The 19,280-nt window shown below is 33.8% G+C and overlaps 1 protein-coding gene across 4 annotated transcripts; it reads left to right on the plus strand.

The window, feature by feature from the left end:
- The first annotated feature begins 9,941 nt into the window (after nucleotides 1–9,941).
- On the plus strand, nucleotides 9,942–18,410 carry LOC132052918 (uncharacterized). Of its 4 annotated transcripts, none has more exons than XM_059444636.1 (10): nucleotides 9,942–10,312; nucleotides 12,301–14,985; nucleotides 15,072–15,201; nucleotides 15,359–15,447; nucleotides 15,628–15,872; nucleotides 15,986–16,072; nucleotides 16,205–16,304; nucleotides 16,851–17,064; nucleotides 17,132–17,237; nucleotides 17,990–18,410. In XM_059444636.1, exons 1-10 carry the CDS (start codon nucleotides 10,220–10,222, stop codon nucleotides 17,994–17,996), a joined length of 3,756 nt encoding a protein of 1,251 aa, XP_059300619.1. In that variant the 5' UTR covers nucleotides 9,942–10,219; the 3' UTR covers nucleotides 17,997–18,410. The 4 variants fall into 4 exon arrangements, with proteins under 4 accessions (XP_059300619.1, XP_059300620.1, XP_059300621.1 ...); XM_059444637.1 differs by having other exon boundaries at nucleotides 17,993–18,410; XM_059444638.1 differs by having other exon boundaries at nucleotides 17,141–17,237.
- The last annotated feature ends 870 nt before the right edge of the window (nucleotides 18,411–19,280 follow it).

Here is a 19,280-nt window from a genome sequence, read left to right on the forward strand (position 1 = left end):
TAATTAGAACATGTCTTGTGGTTAAATGGATGGTTAATTAGAACATATCTTAATTACAAAAAATTCCCCTACACTCCAGTTTTTTTGGGTAGAAATCTTGTGGGTTGGAATAGACAAAACGAGGACATTTATGTCATTTCACACGGGCAGTAATAATTTCTGCCAAGTTATACAATGGTGAAGTCACCGTTAACTTAAAAGTTAATAACGGCTTCAGACGTTAACTCACGTCGTCTCTCTCGTCTCGCCCTATTTTAAAATTATTTATCTTCTCAATGCATTGAAAAAATAAGTCTAAAGCACACTTCACGTTCTCCAATGGTGTACTCCTTTACTTCTTCGTATAATACGCATGTCATGGCCGTCTCAACAATATTAGAGGCCTAAATCCAATCTTTAAACAAAGGCCGTAATATTTTTTTAAAGAAAAAATCAGCATATATATTTTTATTTAAAGTCTACTTTTCTAGCTTTTTTAGATAAAAAATTTAAATACTTTTTTATAATCGATTTGTTCTAACAATTCCTTTTCAATTGATAACATAGCTAATTCATTCAATCTCTCTTGAGACATTGTTGATCTTAGATAAGATTTTATTAATTTTTATTTTGAAAAACTTCTTTCTGTTTAGGCAACAGTTTATATATAAAATATACCTCTAAGGGAAAAATGGGGCGCCAAGCTATTGCTTTGTTTGCCTTATAATCGAGCCGCCCCTGACGCATGTGTACAATTCCCACCTTTTTAACTATATCCCATATAACACAAAGCGTACAACCCTAGTTGTTTATTAACATGCGCCGTACTCACTCACTTCCTGCCATTATCTTATTCTTCTTCTCTACCTTTTATTCTTTTCTGAAAACTGCCTAAAAAGTTTTATGTTGTATTTTGTGATTAGAAACACGATATATTCCCACAAGATTTCTGCCCATCTAATTATAATAACTCCGGATCCGTTTTCTTCTTCCTTATTCTTTTATAATCAGGTCAAAAAATTGGTAGGGGGAATCTTTTCTAAATACTTCCTCTGTCCCATAATAAGTGTCATCTTAGTTAAAAAAAATTATCCATAATAAGTGTCATCTTAGGAAACTAAGACATAACTTAGCTAGTTTTTTTCAACTCTACCCTTAGACAAAAACTGACAATTTAAAGTAACATCTAATGATAATTGGAAAAGCCACATTAGTAACTTGGTATGACTGAATTCCCAATAACAAAAAGATTACTATTTGTGCATGCTCTAATCAAGATTTAAAAAAAATTATTTCTATTATATAGGAATAATTTAGTAAATTTTACATTGTATTATTAATTTTTTTAATATGCGTTTTTTTTAATTAAGATAATACTTATTATGAGACGGAGGACTACTTTGCAGCAGTTTGCCCCACCTCTTATTATATGTTGCTAAAAAACATCTGCCTAAGTTTTTAAATTTCACTATGAAGTGGGGGCCACCAAATAATAAATCAGTCCAAAGTTTTAAAGACCTCGCATAACTTGTCTCAATTATGTGAGTGTGAGACAAAAAGTTGTCCCACACTTTTTAATTTTTCTACATCTACACCCTCTGTCTCATATTAGTTGTACACATTAATAAAAAAATTATTCCAAAATATTTGTTCATTTATAAAATTAAGATGGAATTAATTACATATTTTCTATTGTATCCTTAACATTAATTACTTTTTAAAGTAATCAATATTAATTAGAGTTTAATTTATTGGAGAAAGATAAGTACACTTTTATTTATAATTTTTTAAAGAACATGTAAAAAGAAAAGTGTACAAATAATATGAGACAGAGAATATTTGATTTCCATTATTATAACGTAAACGTGCATAACCCCAGCATTAAAAAAATATATATATAGGAGACGTTTCCAACTTCGCCAATGAATCTAGAGATTCTTCATAGCTTTCAATTTCCAATTAAATTAGGCACACTAGTTTCTATAAAATCGATATAACATGGTTTCACAATTCTCCTACTAGCCTCCACTTAGAAAGGGAATCCTCTCGAAAAGTTCAGTGTGTTTTCTTACTCATTTCCATTCAAGAACATGGGATAAGGGAATCCTCGTAAAGTTCGTCTCAGCAACTCCTATCTGATCAGGAGTTTCTAGCCAACTTCATGGCTGTTATTTTAAGGGATTATAATATATCACAGTATTTAAAAGGGAGGTAGTAACACATAAGGTCATCCAATTATGAGTATCTTTCAAAGTTATTTTTTTTCTTTGTAACAAGGTTACCCAATTTTTCCGATATCACTTCAAAAATCACTCAATTAATTTTTTATATTTAACTCCTTTTAATGAAATACTGGTTTCACCTGCTCTTTTCTATACCTTAAGACGATACTTTATTTGTATGTTACCAAGTTGAACTTACTATATATCTCTTTTCTATACCTTAAGACGATACTTTATTTGTATGTTACCAAGTTGAACTTACTATATATTGAAACTCTAATTATCCACCATCACTGCATAAAAGTAACTCTAATTTAAAAGATGACTCATTGCAAATGACCATCTTCCCTATTCAAGATAATATTGACCAGAAGTTAGTCCTATCTAAAAAAATGTCTTATATGCAATGACTATCTTCACAATTCAAGAAAGTGTGGAGCAGAAGTTACTCCTATATGAAAGACAACTCATTTATTATTATCTTCGCAATTCAAGAAAGTGTGCATGGACCAGCTAATTTAATCTAACAGCCTCCATTTTTTTTCTCTTTCAAAAGATATGCTTTTGCACCAAACTATTAAAAAGGTATTATAGGATTGGCATCTCTTTAATGAAAACATAGTACCACTGTCCACTAGATACTACATGTCGTGTTACTCATTTTTCGATTACGAGTATTATAATTTTCTTTTCTCGACTAACTTAGTGGTTGGGAGTGGGAGATGAGGACCCTGATTATTTAATTACTTGTAGGGAATATTTATAACTTTTCAATCCAAGATTTTACTTACATGCTATCCCAATTTAGTTTTACTTTTAATGGCATCCAATCTTTTTATTCATATTCAGTAATTAATAGTAATTATGTTTGGAACTTGAATTTCACTTTAAAAGAATTGAAATTTCGTGAGTAAAAACTATTGTTTCACCTTATCAAACAAAATGACTTTTTTTTTTTTTTTTTGCAAGTTACAACAGAACAAACCTATAAAAAAACATTGATTTTAAGATAATGCTATAATATTTACAATATGAACGTCCAAATGGTCTACTTAAAATTCACACTAGATGGTGTATGCCCGTAGCACGGGCCCAACACTTTGGATTATACAATGTATCTGTGTGTATGTAGTTGTGTATAATTATAAAAATTTATGTATTGGGTAGTGATAGTATATACATATATATTTTATACTGCTAATAAACATACTTAAATTTGCACTGTCGATGCATATATATAGATAAACATTAATACATATACACAAATGTTATTTGTTTATTAAGTGGAATTATGTGACCATGATAAAACAATGAAAAGTAAAAGGAGTGTAAAAGTGACACGTGGCCAAAAACATAATTAATACCTGCGCACTTAAACGACATCATCCGTTTTTGATGCAATTTTTTTATGAAAGGCAAAATAGAAAAAGTATGAATATATTTAATAATAAGCTACAGTAAGATTCTACTTTTAACTAATGGAATTATTCAATGGCAAGTGCTTTGACCAAATTGCCCTTGGTTTCCCTTGGTCGACGATCCACTTCTTCAACTCATGCTTTTATATAGTTTAGTTTTAAAAAAGGGAATTTGACTATTACAAATTAAAAACTAAAAAAATGGAGAAATCGCACAAATTGTCCTTCAAATGGGTTGGTATTTAATTTTTGCCTTTAGCAATTAATTTTAGGAATAATTTCAATAATATACAATCCAGCATAAAATATTATATCCACGTAGTTATATTTTTAATTTACATCTGTATAGCCAACTTTTTTTTACAATAGTGTTTATACACACGATATACAACATTATACACTTACTGTAAATAATGTGTCGATCTTATATAAAAGAGTATAATAATGTATACAGGATTATTTTGGGTAATATTAAAAATATGAGTCATTTCAGGTAAATATTTTTTCCAAATGGACATAGGCTGCTATTTTTCCTAAATTTTATGCCTAGTGGCCATAAGTTTTTAATGGTGCGAAACATAACTTGTGAGATATTATGATGCAAAAATATAAATTTATACCCCAGAATTTTTATTTTTTTTAGGGACAAAAATTAAACAGTAACACAAAATAAGGGCATAAGTGACAATGAGCCTAAAAAAATGTGGAGAAAGTTTTGGTAGGACCTACGGCACACATGTGGATCCCCACCTTTTTTTTTTTTTTTTTACATGACTAGGTGTTAGACGTATGGTATAAGTTTTAAATCTTTTGGTTTTATGATTTCTTTAGCAGTTTTTGTTTTCAATTTAAATCGTTATTTCTTTTTTCCCGAACTTCTCTTCTTTACATGATCTCTAAGCGTACCTTTACCATTTTCTGAACTTATTATCATTATTTAAATATCTTTTTTTTTCTGTTGCAATTGTCTCCTACTTCTTCACGTGGACCCCATCTTAACTTTTTTTGTTTTTTTGCAATTGTCTCTTAATTCTTCCCGCCGACCCCGCCTTAATTTTTTTAATCTTTACTATTATAGAAGAGTGAGCTCCACCTTAAATTTTTTTTTTCATTCCTATTATTATAGAAGATTGGGCTCCACCTTATTTTATTTTTTTAACTTTTATTTTTTACAATTTTTCTACTATTAAAGATGATTGGGGCCCACCTTTTTTTTTTATTATTATTAGTGACTGACGACGAAGCATGAGTTTATAGTAGAAAAATATAGTGACCATTTTAATTTTTAGCCGGTCAAGAGAATACGTACCACCAACTACTTAATTTTGTTGTAGAGACGTGGCTTTTGGATCAATGATTAAATGAAGCAGATATAATTTATAGGATTGCTTTTCAAAATGAACTGTACTCCCCTTCGTATCAAATTTTGTTTTACACGCCCTTAAAAAATACTTCCTCTTTTTATTTTTACTTGTCCTGTATAATAAAAGTAGTTTTTCATTTTAACTTGTTCAGCTTGAAAAATCAAGAGATAATTTATCATTTCATGCCTATTTTACCTTATCATTAATTATTGCTTTGAAAATTTCAAGGAATTCTTAGTGGCAACACAACTTTCAAAGTATGTTTTATTAATTTCAATCATTAGATGACTTACTAATAATTAGGGGTGATATAGTAAAATTGTCATTTATTTATGGCTCCTTAAGGAGTGTGTCAGCAAATACAGGACGAGGAACAATGGACGAGGGAGTATTAATTAGGAGGGGTAAATGACTAGTTTTACCCTTATTTATGTCTAAGTAATAATCTCTCTCCATTAATGGCAAAATTCCACTCACTAAAGATAAAATGGGGAAAAAATAATTAATTGTGCCTTGTATTTCGAAAACGATAAATAATTTGAGAAAACTATTTTTAGTAACCACGACAGATAATTTGAGTCGGAGTGAGTAGTACTATTAGGTGCTATTTAATTAACTGTTTCTAATTATTATTAGAATTTTCATTTTTTGTTAGGTGCAAGCTTATAGTCTCCTGATTAGGAATGGCATCGTGTAGGGATGGGAGGTAGGGAGAGTGAAGCCTTAATGGAGAGAAATATTTAATCCTTTTCTATTCTAAGATCATTTACTTCTGCAATCTCCATTCATTTCCTTTCAATTAATGTCATCAATTCGTGAATTACAAGTGTTTATTACAAATTGAAACCTTACTTTTCTCGTATTAAAGAAACATATAACTATGTACAGAAAATAATAACAACATACCCAGTGAAATCCCACAATATAGGGTCTAAAGAGGGTAAAGTGTACGCAGACATTACCCTTACCACGCAAGATAGGGAGACTATTTTCGAAAAACCTTCAGCTCAAGAGAAAGCATGGCAAAAATGGTTAGATAATACAAGCAATTAGTAGTACGGGAATGAAATAATAAAAGCGAAAAATCATGGTACAACAAACTGAAAAAAAAGGGGTCGTAGCTATCACAGATGAATAATTTAAAAAAAAAAATCGAAGTACGAGAAATAATAGATTGTAGCATAAAACAAAGGACAAGAAACTATGGGGCAAAACTACGACTACTAGTGAAAAAGGGTAAGCGGGACTACCTACTAGTGTTCTACCCTAATCTACGTCCTCCACAACCTCCTATCTAAGGTCATGTCCTCGGAAAGCTGGAACTGCGCCATGTCCTGTCTAATCACCTCTCTCCAATACTTCTTCGGCCCACCTCTACCTCTCCTGAAACCGTCTATAGCCAACCTCTCACACCTCTGCACTGGAGCATCAGTGTCTCTCCTCTTCACATGCCCAAACCATCGCAACCTCACTTCCCGCATCTTGTCCTCCATTGAGGCCACTCCCACCTTGTCCTGGATATCTTCACTCCTAATCCTATCTCTCCTAGTGTGCCACACACCCATCGCAAAGATTCTCATTTCCGCAATTTTCATCTTCTGAACATGAAACTATGTACAAAAATAAACACCATACACTCCCTCCGTCACATATTATTTGACCACTTTGCCTTTTGCACTCCCCTTAGAAATCATAAATAAAAGATGTATTTTCCTACCTTACCCTATCTCTCTCCAATAAATATATTCTAATCAGTATTGACTATTTTTAAGAACATTTAATACTAAAGGTAAGATGGAAAAGATTTCATTAATTTTATCTTGATTTTATAAATGAACAAGTAACTTGAGACAAGAAATAAATGTCATAAGTTTATCTATCGGACACTTTTATTGTAGTAAGTGAAGATTTGAAAAAGTAGTATTTATTATCTTCGTGATTTCCTAAATCTAACACTTATTTTGACCAAATCAATTTGGTTAAAACAACACTTATTTCGGATCAAAGGAAGTTTTTTCAAAAAATTAATATATTTAGGGAAATGTTAATTAAGTGAGATATTTAAAAATATATATATATTTTACTTATGTGATTCAAGCTATATTAAAAATCTTTCCAAGGAGGGTGGAAAATTTTAATACTATAATAAGAACGCTCATAAGGTAGCGTGGAGTATTAATGTTTTTCCTTCACTTTCAATCAGAGATATCAAGTTCGAGTTGTGAAAATGAAAAAAATATCTTAATAGGGAGTGTTTCTTCACGTAGAAGCAGAGTTAGAATTTTTAATTTCTGAGTTTTGAATCATAATATTTATTACTTAGTGGATTTTGGATATATTATTTATACACAAGGGAGCCCTATACACAATAAATGAATTTTTAACAAAGATACGAGATTTGAGCCAAAGTTATTGAGTTCTACTGCCATAATCATAGTTATGGCTTCACGCCCAATAACAAGGATTCAAATTAATTGTGATTCCAAAGCGAATATCAACCAACCAACAGATAAGAAATAAAAAAAAAAATCAACATTTTGAAACAACACACACACACAAAAAAAAAAACAAAAAAAAAAAGTTTCGTAAGTTATTGAATTCTATATTTCCATAATTACTGTTATTGCTTTGCGCCCGACAACACAAATTTAAATTAATTGGGATCCGTGAATATCAACCAACCAACCAACGGATAAGAAAAAGTGTCAACCTTTTGAAACAAACAAAAAAAGAGTTTCCTAAGTTATTGGGTCGTACTACCATAATTACCGTTATGATTTCGCGTCCGACAATACAAATTTAAATTAAATGAGATCCCGCGAATATCAACCAACCAACGGATAAGAAATAAAAAAAAAAAACTATCAACCTTTTGAAACAACACCCAAAAAAAAAAAAGAGTTTTTTAAGTTATTGGATTCTACTGCCATAATTACCGTTATTGCTTTGCGCCCGACAACACGAATTTAATTTAACTGGGATCCCGCGGATATCAATCAACCAACGGATAAGAAAAAGTGTCAACCTTTTGAATCAACATAAAAAAAAGAATTTCCTAAGTTATTGAATCCTACTACCATAATTACCGTTATGGTTTCGCGTCCGACATACAAATTTAAATTAAATGAGACCCCACAAATATCAACCAACCAACGGATAAGAAATTTTAAAAAAAAAACAATCAACTTTTTTAAACAACACAAGAAAAATAGAGTTTCCTAAACTATTGGGTCCTACTACCATAATGGCGGTTATGATTTCGCGCCCGACAACACGAATTTAAATTAATTGGGATCCCGCGAATATCAACCAACCAACGGATAAGAAATTAAAAAAAAAAATGTCAACCTTTTGAAACAACAGAAAAAAGAGTTTTCTAAGTTATTGAGTCCTACTACCATAATCACCGTTATGATTTCGCGCCCGACAATACAAATTTAATTAATTGGGATCCCGCAAATATCAACCAACCATTGGAAAAGAAATAAAAAAGAATGTCAACCTTTTGAAACAACAACAAAAAAAAAAATAGTTTCTTAAGTTATTTGGGTCCTACTACCATAATTACCGTTATGGTTTCGCGTCCGACAATACGAATTTAAATTAAATGAGATCCCGCGAATCTCAACCAACCATCGGGTAGAAAATTTAAAAACTATCAATCTTTTGAAACAAGACAAAAAAAAGAGTTTCGTAAGTTATTAAATTCAACTGCCATAATTACCGTTATGGCTTCGCGCCCGACAACACCAATTTAAACTAATTGGGATCTCGTGAATATCAACCAATCAACAGATAAGAGATTAAAAAAATGTCAACCTTTTGAAACAATAGAAGGAAAAAAGAGTTTCCTAAGTTATTGGGTCCTGCTACCATAATTACCGTTATGGTTTCGCGCCCGACAATACTTATTTAAATTAATTGGGATCCTGCGAATATCAACCAACCAACGGATAAGAAATAAAAATAATATCAACCTTTTGAAACAACAGAAAAAAATAGTTTCCTAAGTTAGTGGGTCCTATTATATTATTACCGTTATGGTTTCGCGCCAAACAATACAAATTTAAATTAATAGGGATCCGGCGAATATCAACCAACCAACAGATAAGAAATTTAAAAAATATATTAACCTTTTGAAAAAGAAAAAAAAGTTGTGTATAGTCCAATAATTTCTCTTTTGGCTTCTCGACCTAAAGCCTCGACCATGAGTGAGTCATGTGGCCTATCTAACTGACTAAAGCGATCTCTGATGAAGTTTTCATGAGAATTACGAACTAGCATGTCGATTCCTGCTATTCCTGAAGTAAAGATTAAAAGAAGCATCAATTTTGCATTTAAGAATATTTTCATGAGGAGGAAATCATTTAATTTCAAAGCCAGTTCCCGCTGCCGTAGGGTTGGAGGTTGCCTTTCTTGCGTTAGTCCAATCCTATCAAAACGGGATTGGAGATCTTTTCTGTATATTAAATAAATTGTTTAACACAAATTCGGGGGATTGAGGGCAGTTTTCCGACCACCGAACATGTTATCGAATTAATTGTGATACGAATGAAAAAGCATGCTACAAAATATAGGGTCGAGTCTGACATAAGGAGTGTGATCCACTCTATAAAGAATGAATTCCTGAAACAACTCTAAGATAAACTCCATCTTAATCTACCCTACAAGATTTGATCCAAAATTATTCAGTCAAATCGTAGTCACCATCATAGCTCTGTTCCTGAACGAATTAATCAGAACCTCAAAACGAATAATGAATACCGAATAGTGAAACGGAATGATAAACAAAAAAAACATCAAATTTTTGGAACAACACAAGAAAAATGTTTGATAAAGTATAATAGTACGTTACAATAATTACTCTTTTGGACACAAAATGAACGTGTTGCATGTTGGCCCGGAATTTTATACGGTTATCTCCACTGTAACATAATTAAATTATTCCTTAAACATATACTCTCTTATTTCCAAAACTTAGTGAGCAAAATAGGAACAACAGAAGCAGAGTCCTTAATATTTTTTCCTCTTACTTAGTAAGCAAATTTATGAAAGAGAAAACATCTAATCCGACATTTTCGCGATTGAATAGACGCCATTGGATTAAGTTAACCCATTTTGTTAATTTATTTATTATGTATATAAACCCCTGTTAATTGAGAAAACTGAGAGAGTGTAACTGGTAACCCCTTTTCTATATTTTGTATCGCTTAAAACTTTCACTCTTCAAGCATCAATGGCGGCTGAAAATGAGCGAATTTTGAGGAAAAGAAAGCAAAATGTTGATAAACATACACATCGGAAATTGGGTGTTGATCAAAAAGTTGAGGTAATTAAAATGGCTCTGTTTTTATATTTTTTTTTATTTTGATTCATTTCTTTTTTTGGTTAATCTAAACATGTTGTATGAGGAGAGGAACATCTGAATTTTGTTATCTGTTCTGATATGATTTCACCATTTTTGGAAATTCTATTTAGATATGTGGAAAGAATAGTTCTGATCAATTTTTTCTATAAGAAGCGGTTAAGAAGAAAAAAGTTTGATTCTTTGAGTGTAACATGTGGCAGAGGGATTTTTTTTTTTTTTTTTTTTTATTTTTTTTTATAAATTCCGGAATTGGGTTTTGATAACTTTTTTGACTGAATTATTGATTTTTAGGTTTCAGTGGTTAAAAATTTTACTAGATTTTTTAAGTTGATTTAATCACATTGTGTTATCTATGTTTTGTTGATGTACATTTGTATATGTAAATTTCTAATTAGGCATAAAATTGACTATACAGTGGATAGCAGCCTATTGAAAGTGGGTTTGTTGTTTAATGTTCATGAAGTGAAAGGACAAGGAATTATCAGATTTTTAGATTTTTTTTTTCAATCATTTTTTTTTTTTGGGTTAATCCAAAATGTCGTACGAGTAGCGAAACATCTGAATTCTGTTATGTGATTTCACCATTTTTGGAAATTCAATTTAGGTATTTGGAAATAATTTGTAAGAAAAAAAAAAGTTTGATTCTTTGAGTATAAAGTGTGGCAGAGGGAAAGTTTTGGTTTTGTTGATTCTGGGCTTTGGGTTTTGATAACATTTTTGACTGAATTATTGATCCTTAAGTTTTACTGGTTAAAACTTTTACCAAAGACAGATTTTTTAAGTTGATTTACCCACATTGTGTTATCTATGCTTTTTTGTTGATGTACATTTGTATATGTAGTTACTAATTAGGCATAAAATTGACTATACAGTGGATAGCAGCCTGTTGAAAGTGGGTTTTTTGTTTAATGCTCAAATTAGATATGTGGAAAGAATACTTCTGATCACATTTTCTATAAATGGTTAAGAAAAAAAAAGTTTGATTCTTTGAGGAGTATTAATTTATATGGAGTGTAATGTGGCAGAGGGAATTTTTCGTTTTGTTCATAAGGTTTTGTTGATTCTGGGTTTTTTGTTTTTGACTGAATTGTTGATCTTTAGGTTTCAGTGGTTAAAACGTTTCCCAAACATAGAATTTGTAAGTTGATTTCCTCACATTGTGTTATCTATGTTTTGTTGATGTACATTTGTAATTTTGTATATGTAAGTTGCTAATTAGGCATAAAATTGACTATACAATGGGTAGCAACCTGTTGCAAGTGGGTTTTTTTGTTTAATGTTCATGAAGTGAAGGGCCGGGAATTATTAGATAAAATTAGTATAAATGTTTGGGGTTCATTGTGCATATAAAGCTCAATTTCAGCATAATTGAGGAAAATATCAGGGAGTACCATGGACTGGTTTAATGTTTCCCTTCCAATTGTTAGTTCAATGCCATAATTTGTCTTGGGTATTTTAAAGGCTATAAAGTGGATGGCATGGGTGAAGAATGTTTTTTCCTCTTACCCTTTTTCCGCTCTTTAATTATGGAGAGTTTAGGCGGGGAACAGTGATATGTCCAGTGTTGTCAAACGCGCGCTTAAGCCCTGAAGCGAGGGGCAAACCAAGTCGCCTCGCTTAATGTGCACTTCAGTGACATCATCAAGGCTCTAAGACATTTTTCCTTGCCAATGCGAGTCTCCTGAATAGGAAACACTAAACATTTGTTATTTTCACTTTATCGTAAAAAAAAATTCAATTTCTTTGTCCATATATATTTGTTATTCTTACTTATTATTATTAGTCTTGGATCAAACACATATATTCAAATTTTTTTCTCCATTTGCGCCTTTTTCATTAAAGCCCATGCTTTATTTGTGCTTTGCACTTAAAGCCCCGATGGACCTTAGACTTTTTTTGCGCTTCTCGCATTTGGTAAATGTTTTTCTAATGCATTGTGATTTATGCAGGTGAGGAGCGATGAAGATGGGTTTTTGGGTTCGTGGCACCTGGGTACTGTGATTAGTTGTGCTGATTTGATTCGTCGAGTTAAATACGATCACCTTCTGTCAGAAGATGGTTCTGGCAACTTGGTAGAATCTGTAAGTGTTTCTCCTATGGTTGATGGGGTAATTCCTGCTGATCAAAATCCAGTTCACAGTCGTGGTGTGATTAGGCCTTCGCCACCTCCACATGAATTTGGAAAATGGCCTTTAACATATGGACTGTGTGTAGATTTCTATTACCAGGATGCCTGGTGGGAAGGTGTGATTTTTCATCGTGAAGAAGGGGACAAGGAGCGAAGAATTTTCTTTCCAGAAATGGGTGATGAGATGATGGCTCCAGTGGACAAGCTTCGAATAAGTCAAGATTGGGATGAGGTTACAGAAGAATGGGAGCCTCGTGGTTCTTGGATTTTCCTTGAATTGATTGAGGAGATTGAGCAGATACACCCGCGCTTAATCTCAGTCAAACAAATCTGGTATGAAGTGCAGCTAAAGCCTGATTATGATGAAGTTCTCAAGCAGTGGTGGACGTCTTCTTCAATAGATATTTGGAGGAAATTGGTGAAGGAAGTTGTGCATGATAATATGAAGTTAACTATCAAACAATTTTTTTCTGAACTGAACTCCTCAAAGGTCTTTGTAGAGGGAGGCCAATTGCTGGAATTTTCAGAACCTGCCCTTGAAATGTATATTGATAACTCGATTGCACCCTTTACTGAATCCGGTTGCAAATTAGATAGTCCGGCTGTGCTTCCTATGGATCAGGATGATGTTTCCCATCCTCAACCTGTTGAAAAGCAATCTGTTTCAGACGGTTTTGCCCCTGCCACAAAGGAAGTTCAACTGTGCGGTAATGGTGATTGTTGGTCAATTCCTCCTAGTCAAAAAGAAGATTCATCTGTGCCTCCGCCTAGTGATGACGTTGCTGGTATTTTGTCCAGTACCAAGAGAAAACCACCGACTTTCGCGAATTCTAAGCCTCGCAGGGGGAGACCTCCTACAAAGAAGAACTCAGAAGCAATTGCTAAGTATATGTCATCTATGTCCTCGATGAAAAAATTTAAGAAGCCGCCTAATGATGACATTGCTGGTATTTTTTCCAGTAGCAAGAGTGAACCACCGACTTTTAAGCCTCGCAGGGGGAGACCTCCTACAAAGAAGAAGAATCCCGAAGCAATTGTTAAGTATATGTCATCTATGACCTCGATGAAAAACTTTAAGAAGCCACCTAGTGATGACATTGCTGGTATTTTGTCCAGTAGCAAGAGTGAACCACCGACTTCTAAGCCTCGCAGGGGGAGACCTCCTACAAAGAAGAAGAAATCCGAGGGGCAGAACCTGGTCGGTGAACCTGACTCTTGTCCAGAAGCATTAATTGCTAAGTATATGCCAGATAAATCCTCGGTGAAAAAATTTAAGAAGCATCTCTTACATTTGGGCTGGAAATTTGAACTCATAATGGACTGTGGCATCATAAAGAAAAATTACGTTACTCCTGATGGAAAGGTATTAGGGTCACTTACCCAAGTTTGCCAGGTGTTGGAAGAGTCAAAAGCTTGTCGGCCCGTTCCCCCAGTTGAACAAAGTAGTTTACATGAGTCAACTTATAACTCCATCCAGTCTCCTCCTAGCATGGAAGGACCACAAACATGCAGAGAGGTGCCTGAGTTGCCATCTACTTCTACTGAAGAAACAATTATTGATCCTGAAATCAGTCGTCAAGCTGTAATTGATTACTGTTCACCGAGATCTCAAGAAAAAGGTGCCTATCAGAAGTTGTATAAACTTGGGGTGAAGATAGGGGATACTACCCTAAAAGCTAAGAAATACCTAGCTGCAACTGGATGGAAATTCTATACTGTTGGGAAGAAAGACAAGCAATTGCGTTTCCGCTCCCCGGAAGGTAAACTTTTTATCTCTTTCCGAAAGGCTTGCATATGGTGCATAAAAAAGTGGGAATCCGAAAGCCAATTACCAGAGCATGACCCCCTGTTAAGAGAAAAAGAACCCCTTCAAAATGGTAAAAGCAGATTGTATAACATGACCAAACCAAGAAAGAAGAGAAAACATGGCGATGTAAGAGATATTCATACTGGTGGCTTGCCAGGGAAAAAATCCAGGCCTTCACTCAAAAAAGGAGATGGTATAGGATCTAATTCTTCAGCCTGTGTGATGCGATCAAGTAAAAGAGCTCGGAAGGCGGCTCCTTCTTCCTCTAATCAAACAGCTCGAACAGTTTTATCTTGGTTGATAGACAATAATGTGGTCCTGCCACGTGCTAAGGTACAATATTGCGGAAAGAAGTATGGTAATCCAATGGCAGAAGGGCGGATAACTCGTGAAGGAATCAAATGCAATTGCTGCCAAAAGATATTTGGTCTTCGTAACTTTGAAGCTCATGCTGGGAGCAGTTGTCACAGACCTTCAGCAAATATATTTTTGGAGGATGGAAGGTCTCTTCTTGAGTGTCAAATGCAGTTGAAACGCAAACAGAGTGTAAACAACACCACGAAAGAACCATGTGCAGTAGAAAAGGGTAGTCGTTTTAGCACAAATGACTATATATGTTCTGTGTGTCATTATGGCGGTGAATTAATTCTCTGTGATGAATGCCCTTCTTCATTTCACCGTGATTGCCTTGGGATCAAGGTATCACTTTCTTACTGTTATATTGTACTTCGTTTTGTTAATCCTCAATCAGAAAGCTAAAATCTTGCATCCAATTGCTTAAACAGGAGGTTCCAGAAGGTGACTGGTTTTGTCCATCATGCTGTTGTAAAGTGTGTGGTGAGAGCAGATTTGATACAAACAGAAACCACTTTACAGATAACTCCGTTCTCATTTGTTGCCAGTGTGACCATAAGTGTGAGTAGCTGTTTGATCTTTCTCATATGTTCCAACAACATATTGTAATCTTTCTAGTGACATTTTTGTGCTCAGGTATATAGAATTGTGTGTATATGTGTGCACACATATCTCCGTATAGGTACTTCTTTATTGATTAAGATTTGATTCGATGCAGATCATGCTCGGTGCTTGAGAAGCAAGGGTCCTGGAAAGCTGGATAATTATCCTGAAGGAAATTGGTTCTGCAACAAGAGTTGTGAGCTGGTAGTTGAAGCATGCTTTCCTTACACAACATTTTTTGCTAAGAAGTTTATAAAATGCAATATTTAATGCCTGAGAAACATAGTGATTACATGCTTAACTAGTGCTTTTTTTCCATTTTCAGTGGATTTTAACTATGTGAGAAATTTTATTAGAGACAATTTTTTTTTTTTTTTTTTGCAGATATTTTTGGGCATGCGTCATCTTTTGGGAAAGCCAGTTATAGTGGGTGATGATAACCTAACTTGGACATTGTTGAAATATATAGAACCTGATGATTCTGGTTCTGATATTGTGGGTTATGAGTCCAGCGTGGAGAATTATAGCAGACTTAGTGTTGCTTTGAATGTGATGCATGAATGTTTTGAACCAGTCGAAGAACCTCACACCAGTAGAGATATTGTAGAAGATGTTATCTTTAGTAGATGGTAAGATTCAGATTTTACCATCTAGACACGTAATATGCTTTAATTGCCTTTATTAAAAAAATGATCGGGCATTAATTATTTCAGCTAACGACAAACAAAATCTGAAACTGCAGGTCAGAGTTAAACCGCTTAAATTTTCAAGGTTTTTACACTGTGCTGTTGGAAAGAAATGACGAACTGATTACAGTAGCGACTGTAAGGTATGTTATATATATATTCTTTGAGCAAATTAAAACTAGTTCTGTACTCTTCCTTGTAAACTTTTCCATAATTCTAAAAGTAATAAACAAAATTTTGATACAAATATGTATACTTTTACTGTCATTTCAAAGGGTTTATGGAGAAAAGGTGGCAGAGATCCCTCTTGTTGCAACACAATTTCAGCACCGCCGACTTGGAATGTGTCGCATTTTAATCAAGGAGCTCGAAAAGGTATGCATCTCTTCTTCAGTTCAGCTTTGCGGGGTGGTGGTATACCAAAGGAACAGGTCTAAAAAAAGCCCGAGTATGTTCTTTCTGGTGCAGGGACGTTCATGAAAGCTATATAAAGTATAAAAAGTCTTGTTGTTTTTTGGAAAAAATAGTTATAGGTTTCTTTCCTCGACCAGGGCTGCGGATTCAAGAATTTTCGGCTATGTATTTAAGCTGGTGACAATGACAATGGTTAGCGATCCCAATGAGGGGTTGCTGATGTACATTTTGTAGGAAAAGATTTTCTGGTATTTGGAAATGTTTGTTATCTCATAGTAGGCATATTTGTCATGTGATTTGCATTGATCCTAATAAATTTGACTTAGTTTGCTGGGCAGTCAGCTGAATTAAATGCTTGATTTGAAGAATGATCAAGTAGTCTATAACCCAGAGAATTAGTGATATCGTGCAGGCAGATGATAATTTTGAGTGTTTAATCATTTAATCCCAGTGTACTTATTAACTGTTTCTGTTTTTTTCTCATTGTGAGTTTGTTTCTCTCTCCAGAAACTCATGGAATTAGGAGTTGAGAGGCTAGTTTTACCAGCTGTCCCTGCTGTCCTGAATACGTGGACCGCTTCATTTGGTTTCTCAGTGGTGAAAGAATCAGAGAGAGTAAACTTCTTGGATTACACTTTCCTTGATTTCCAGGGTACTATCATGTGCCAGAAGATCCTTCAAAAGACTGCTTCTCCTTCTGTGATATCGAGTGTATTAACAGGTACATGATATTCTGTCTGTTGTGACAAGAGATGAGTATCTTTTTATCTGCAGCTGAAATTTAATAGCCCCTGCAGAAGCCGAGCAAACACATTTTGACAATACAAATAGCAAAGACAATGTTGAATTGGATGACAACACTGCTGTCTCCGAGGTGGACCAAGGATCTATGCAGTATGTTTCCTCTCTCTTTTGTTCCGCTTTGAAAGGTTTGAAGAAGAGACTAATCAAAGCGCTATAAGTTTCACATCCATGAGGAATAGAAATTACTTTAACAAGAAATATGATTCTTTTTTTAAAACTAATGATATGGACCAGCAGTCAAACTCACTCATGTGGAGGAAAAGAGAAATTGACATAAATAGCCGCCCACCAAAATAATAACCAGCAAATGTATATTTTTTGTGTATCAATTGTATGATAATATACATAAAATATACATATTCTATACATAATAGTGGATATTTGGCTAATGAATGTAATTATTTTTAGCCGACCGGCAAAATGTGTAACTTGTTGAATTAATTAATGATATGAACAAGAAGTCAAGTAGACCCAATAACTGCACTACATAACTATCAATGGAGGAGCTATCACAGTAGATGTATCTGAAACACTCATTTACTACATTCATACATATGTATGATTTTTGTATAGTATATCTCATATCTAATTATAAGGTGTGATTTGTAACAAACAAACAGTAGTACAAGGCGTTCAGAAATTCTTCCTTCATCCTAATACATGCCATTTGGAAAGTTACTACTGTGCTTTTCACTCAGAACACCAGGAATATCTGGTATCAATAAAACCTACTTTTGGGCTCCTCTTGCTACTTTTCCTTTGCTCAGAAAATGTCATTTCATAGTTATAAATTTCTTAATTATTGAATCCTCGTCATAATTAACATCTTTTGTTATTTTTAGCAGGTGAACCAACAACGTTGTCTTAGCACCGCCATGATAGTAGCCTGATCAAATGCTACAAGCTGAGAAGGATAAGTCGTCCTGTAAAAACAAAGCTAATATCAGAAGGGGTAATACTCAATATTAAGCTGGTGATTTCTTAAGAAAAAAAGTTGAACCAGCAGTGGAGCTGTGAGTATCTGTTACAGGATTGTTATTTAAAAGACCTGAAAATTTGTGCTCAGGTTTAACGTTAGTTTCCTCCTTTATAAAGGAGTAGGAGGGAATTTGTCCAGACTGGTTACGTTTACTTGATCCAAAAAAAAAAAAATTGTCAAGTCTGGTATATATGCTGTATAGATGATTAGTTCGAATTGGCATCAGCAAATTTTGTATCGTTTTTGTTCCTGATATTAGTTATTACAATGCATAAAGCCAAAAATCTCAGCTTCCAAGAATGGAAATATCACTCTAGATATTTGGTTTTGTCTAGAGCAAGTTCATTTCAGAATATCTTGATTAATCTAGAGTAGAAGTTCTACTATTGAAAGGTTTTGCATTGTCACGTATCACGAACCTTGTCAATTATTCTCCTCCATTAATTGTTAGAATGGAGAGACCAGGAGAAGCAATTTGCGGGGCCTACGCTCCCCTCATTCTAAATCTTTTGACTCTAGATTCTGGATTCTCACTTTGTTCTTCCTTTTTTTAATGCATGATGCAATTTGTAGGGGCCTACACTCTCCTTCTTTCTTCCTCATTCTAAATCCTCTGACTCTAAATTATGGACTTTCCCCTCCGTTCTTACTGTTGAGATGCATGGACGCAATTTGCATGGCGTACACTCCCCTTCGTTCTTCCTCATTCTAAATCATCTGACTCTGGATTCTGGATTCTCCTCTTGAAAAAATGTCAGTGCCTTAGCAACCAAGAGAGGTAGCTGATAGCCATAGACAAGGGTCTCTGAGGGGTCCTGAATCTCTACTTGGAAAAAGGTACATATTAATGAGTTTTCTATGGTCTCTGAGGGGTCCTGAATCTCTACTTGGAAAAAGGTACATATTAATGAGTTTCTTAAAATATATACAGAGTTTGGATCAGAATTCGGCTGAACCCATATATTCAATCTGCCCTCATGACACTCTGTCATCCACGGAATTTTTTTTAAAAAATCCACTCACAAAGCTTCTATTTTTTCTCAAGTTAAATACATATCGAAATACAAGTTTAACTTTCAAATACCTTGTTTCAACTTTTTTTCAAATTCACATTTTTTTAAATTTCTAAACGCTTGTTGGATGTCTCATGATAA

Source organism: Lycium ferocissimum, chromosome 4, assembly GCF_029784015.1.
Source record: "Lycium ferocissimum isolate CSIRO_LF1 chromosome 4, AGI_CSIRO_Lferr_CH_V1, whole genome shotgun sequence".
NCBI lineage: Eukaryota > Viridiplantae > Streptophyta > Magnoliopsida > Solanales > Solanaceae > Lycium > Lycium ferocissimum.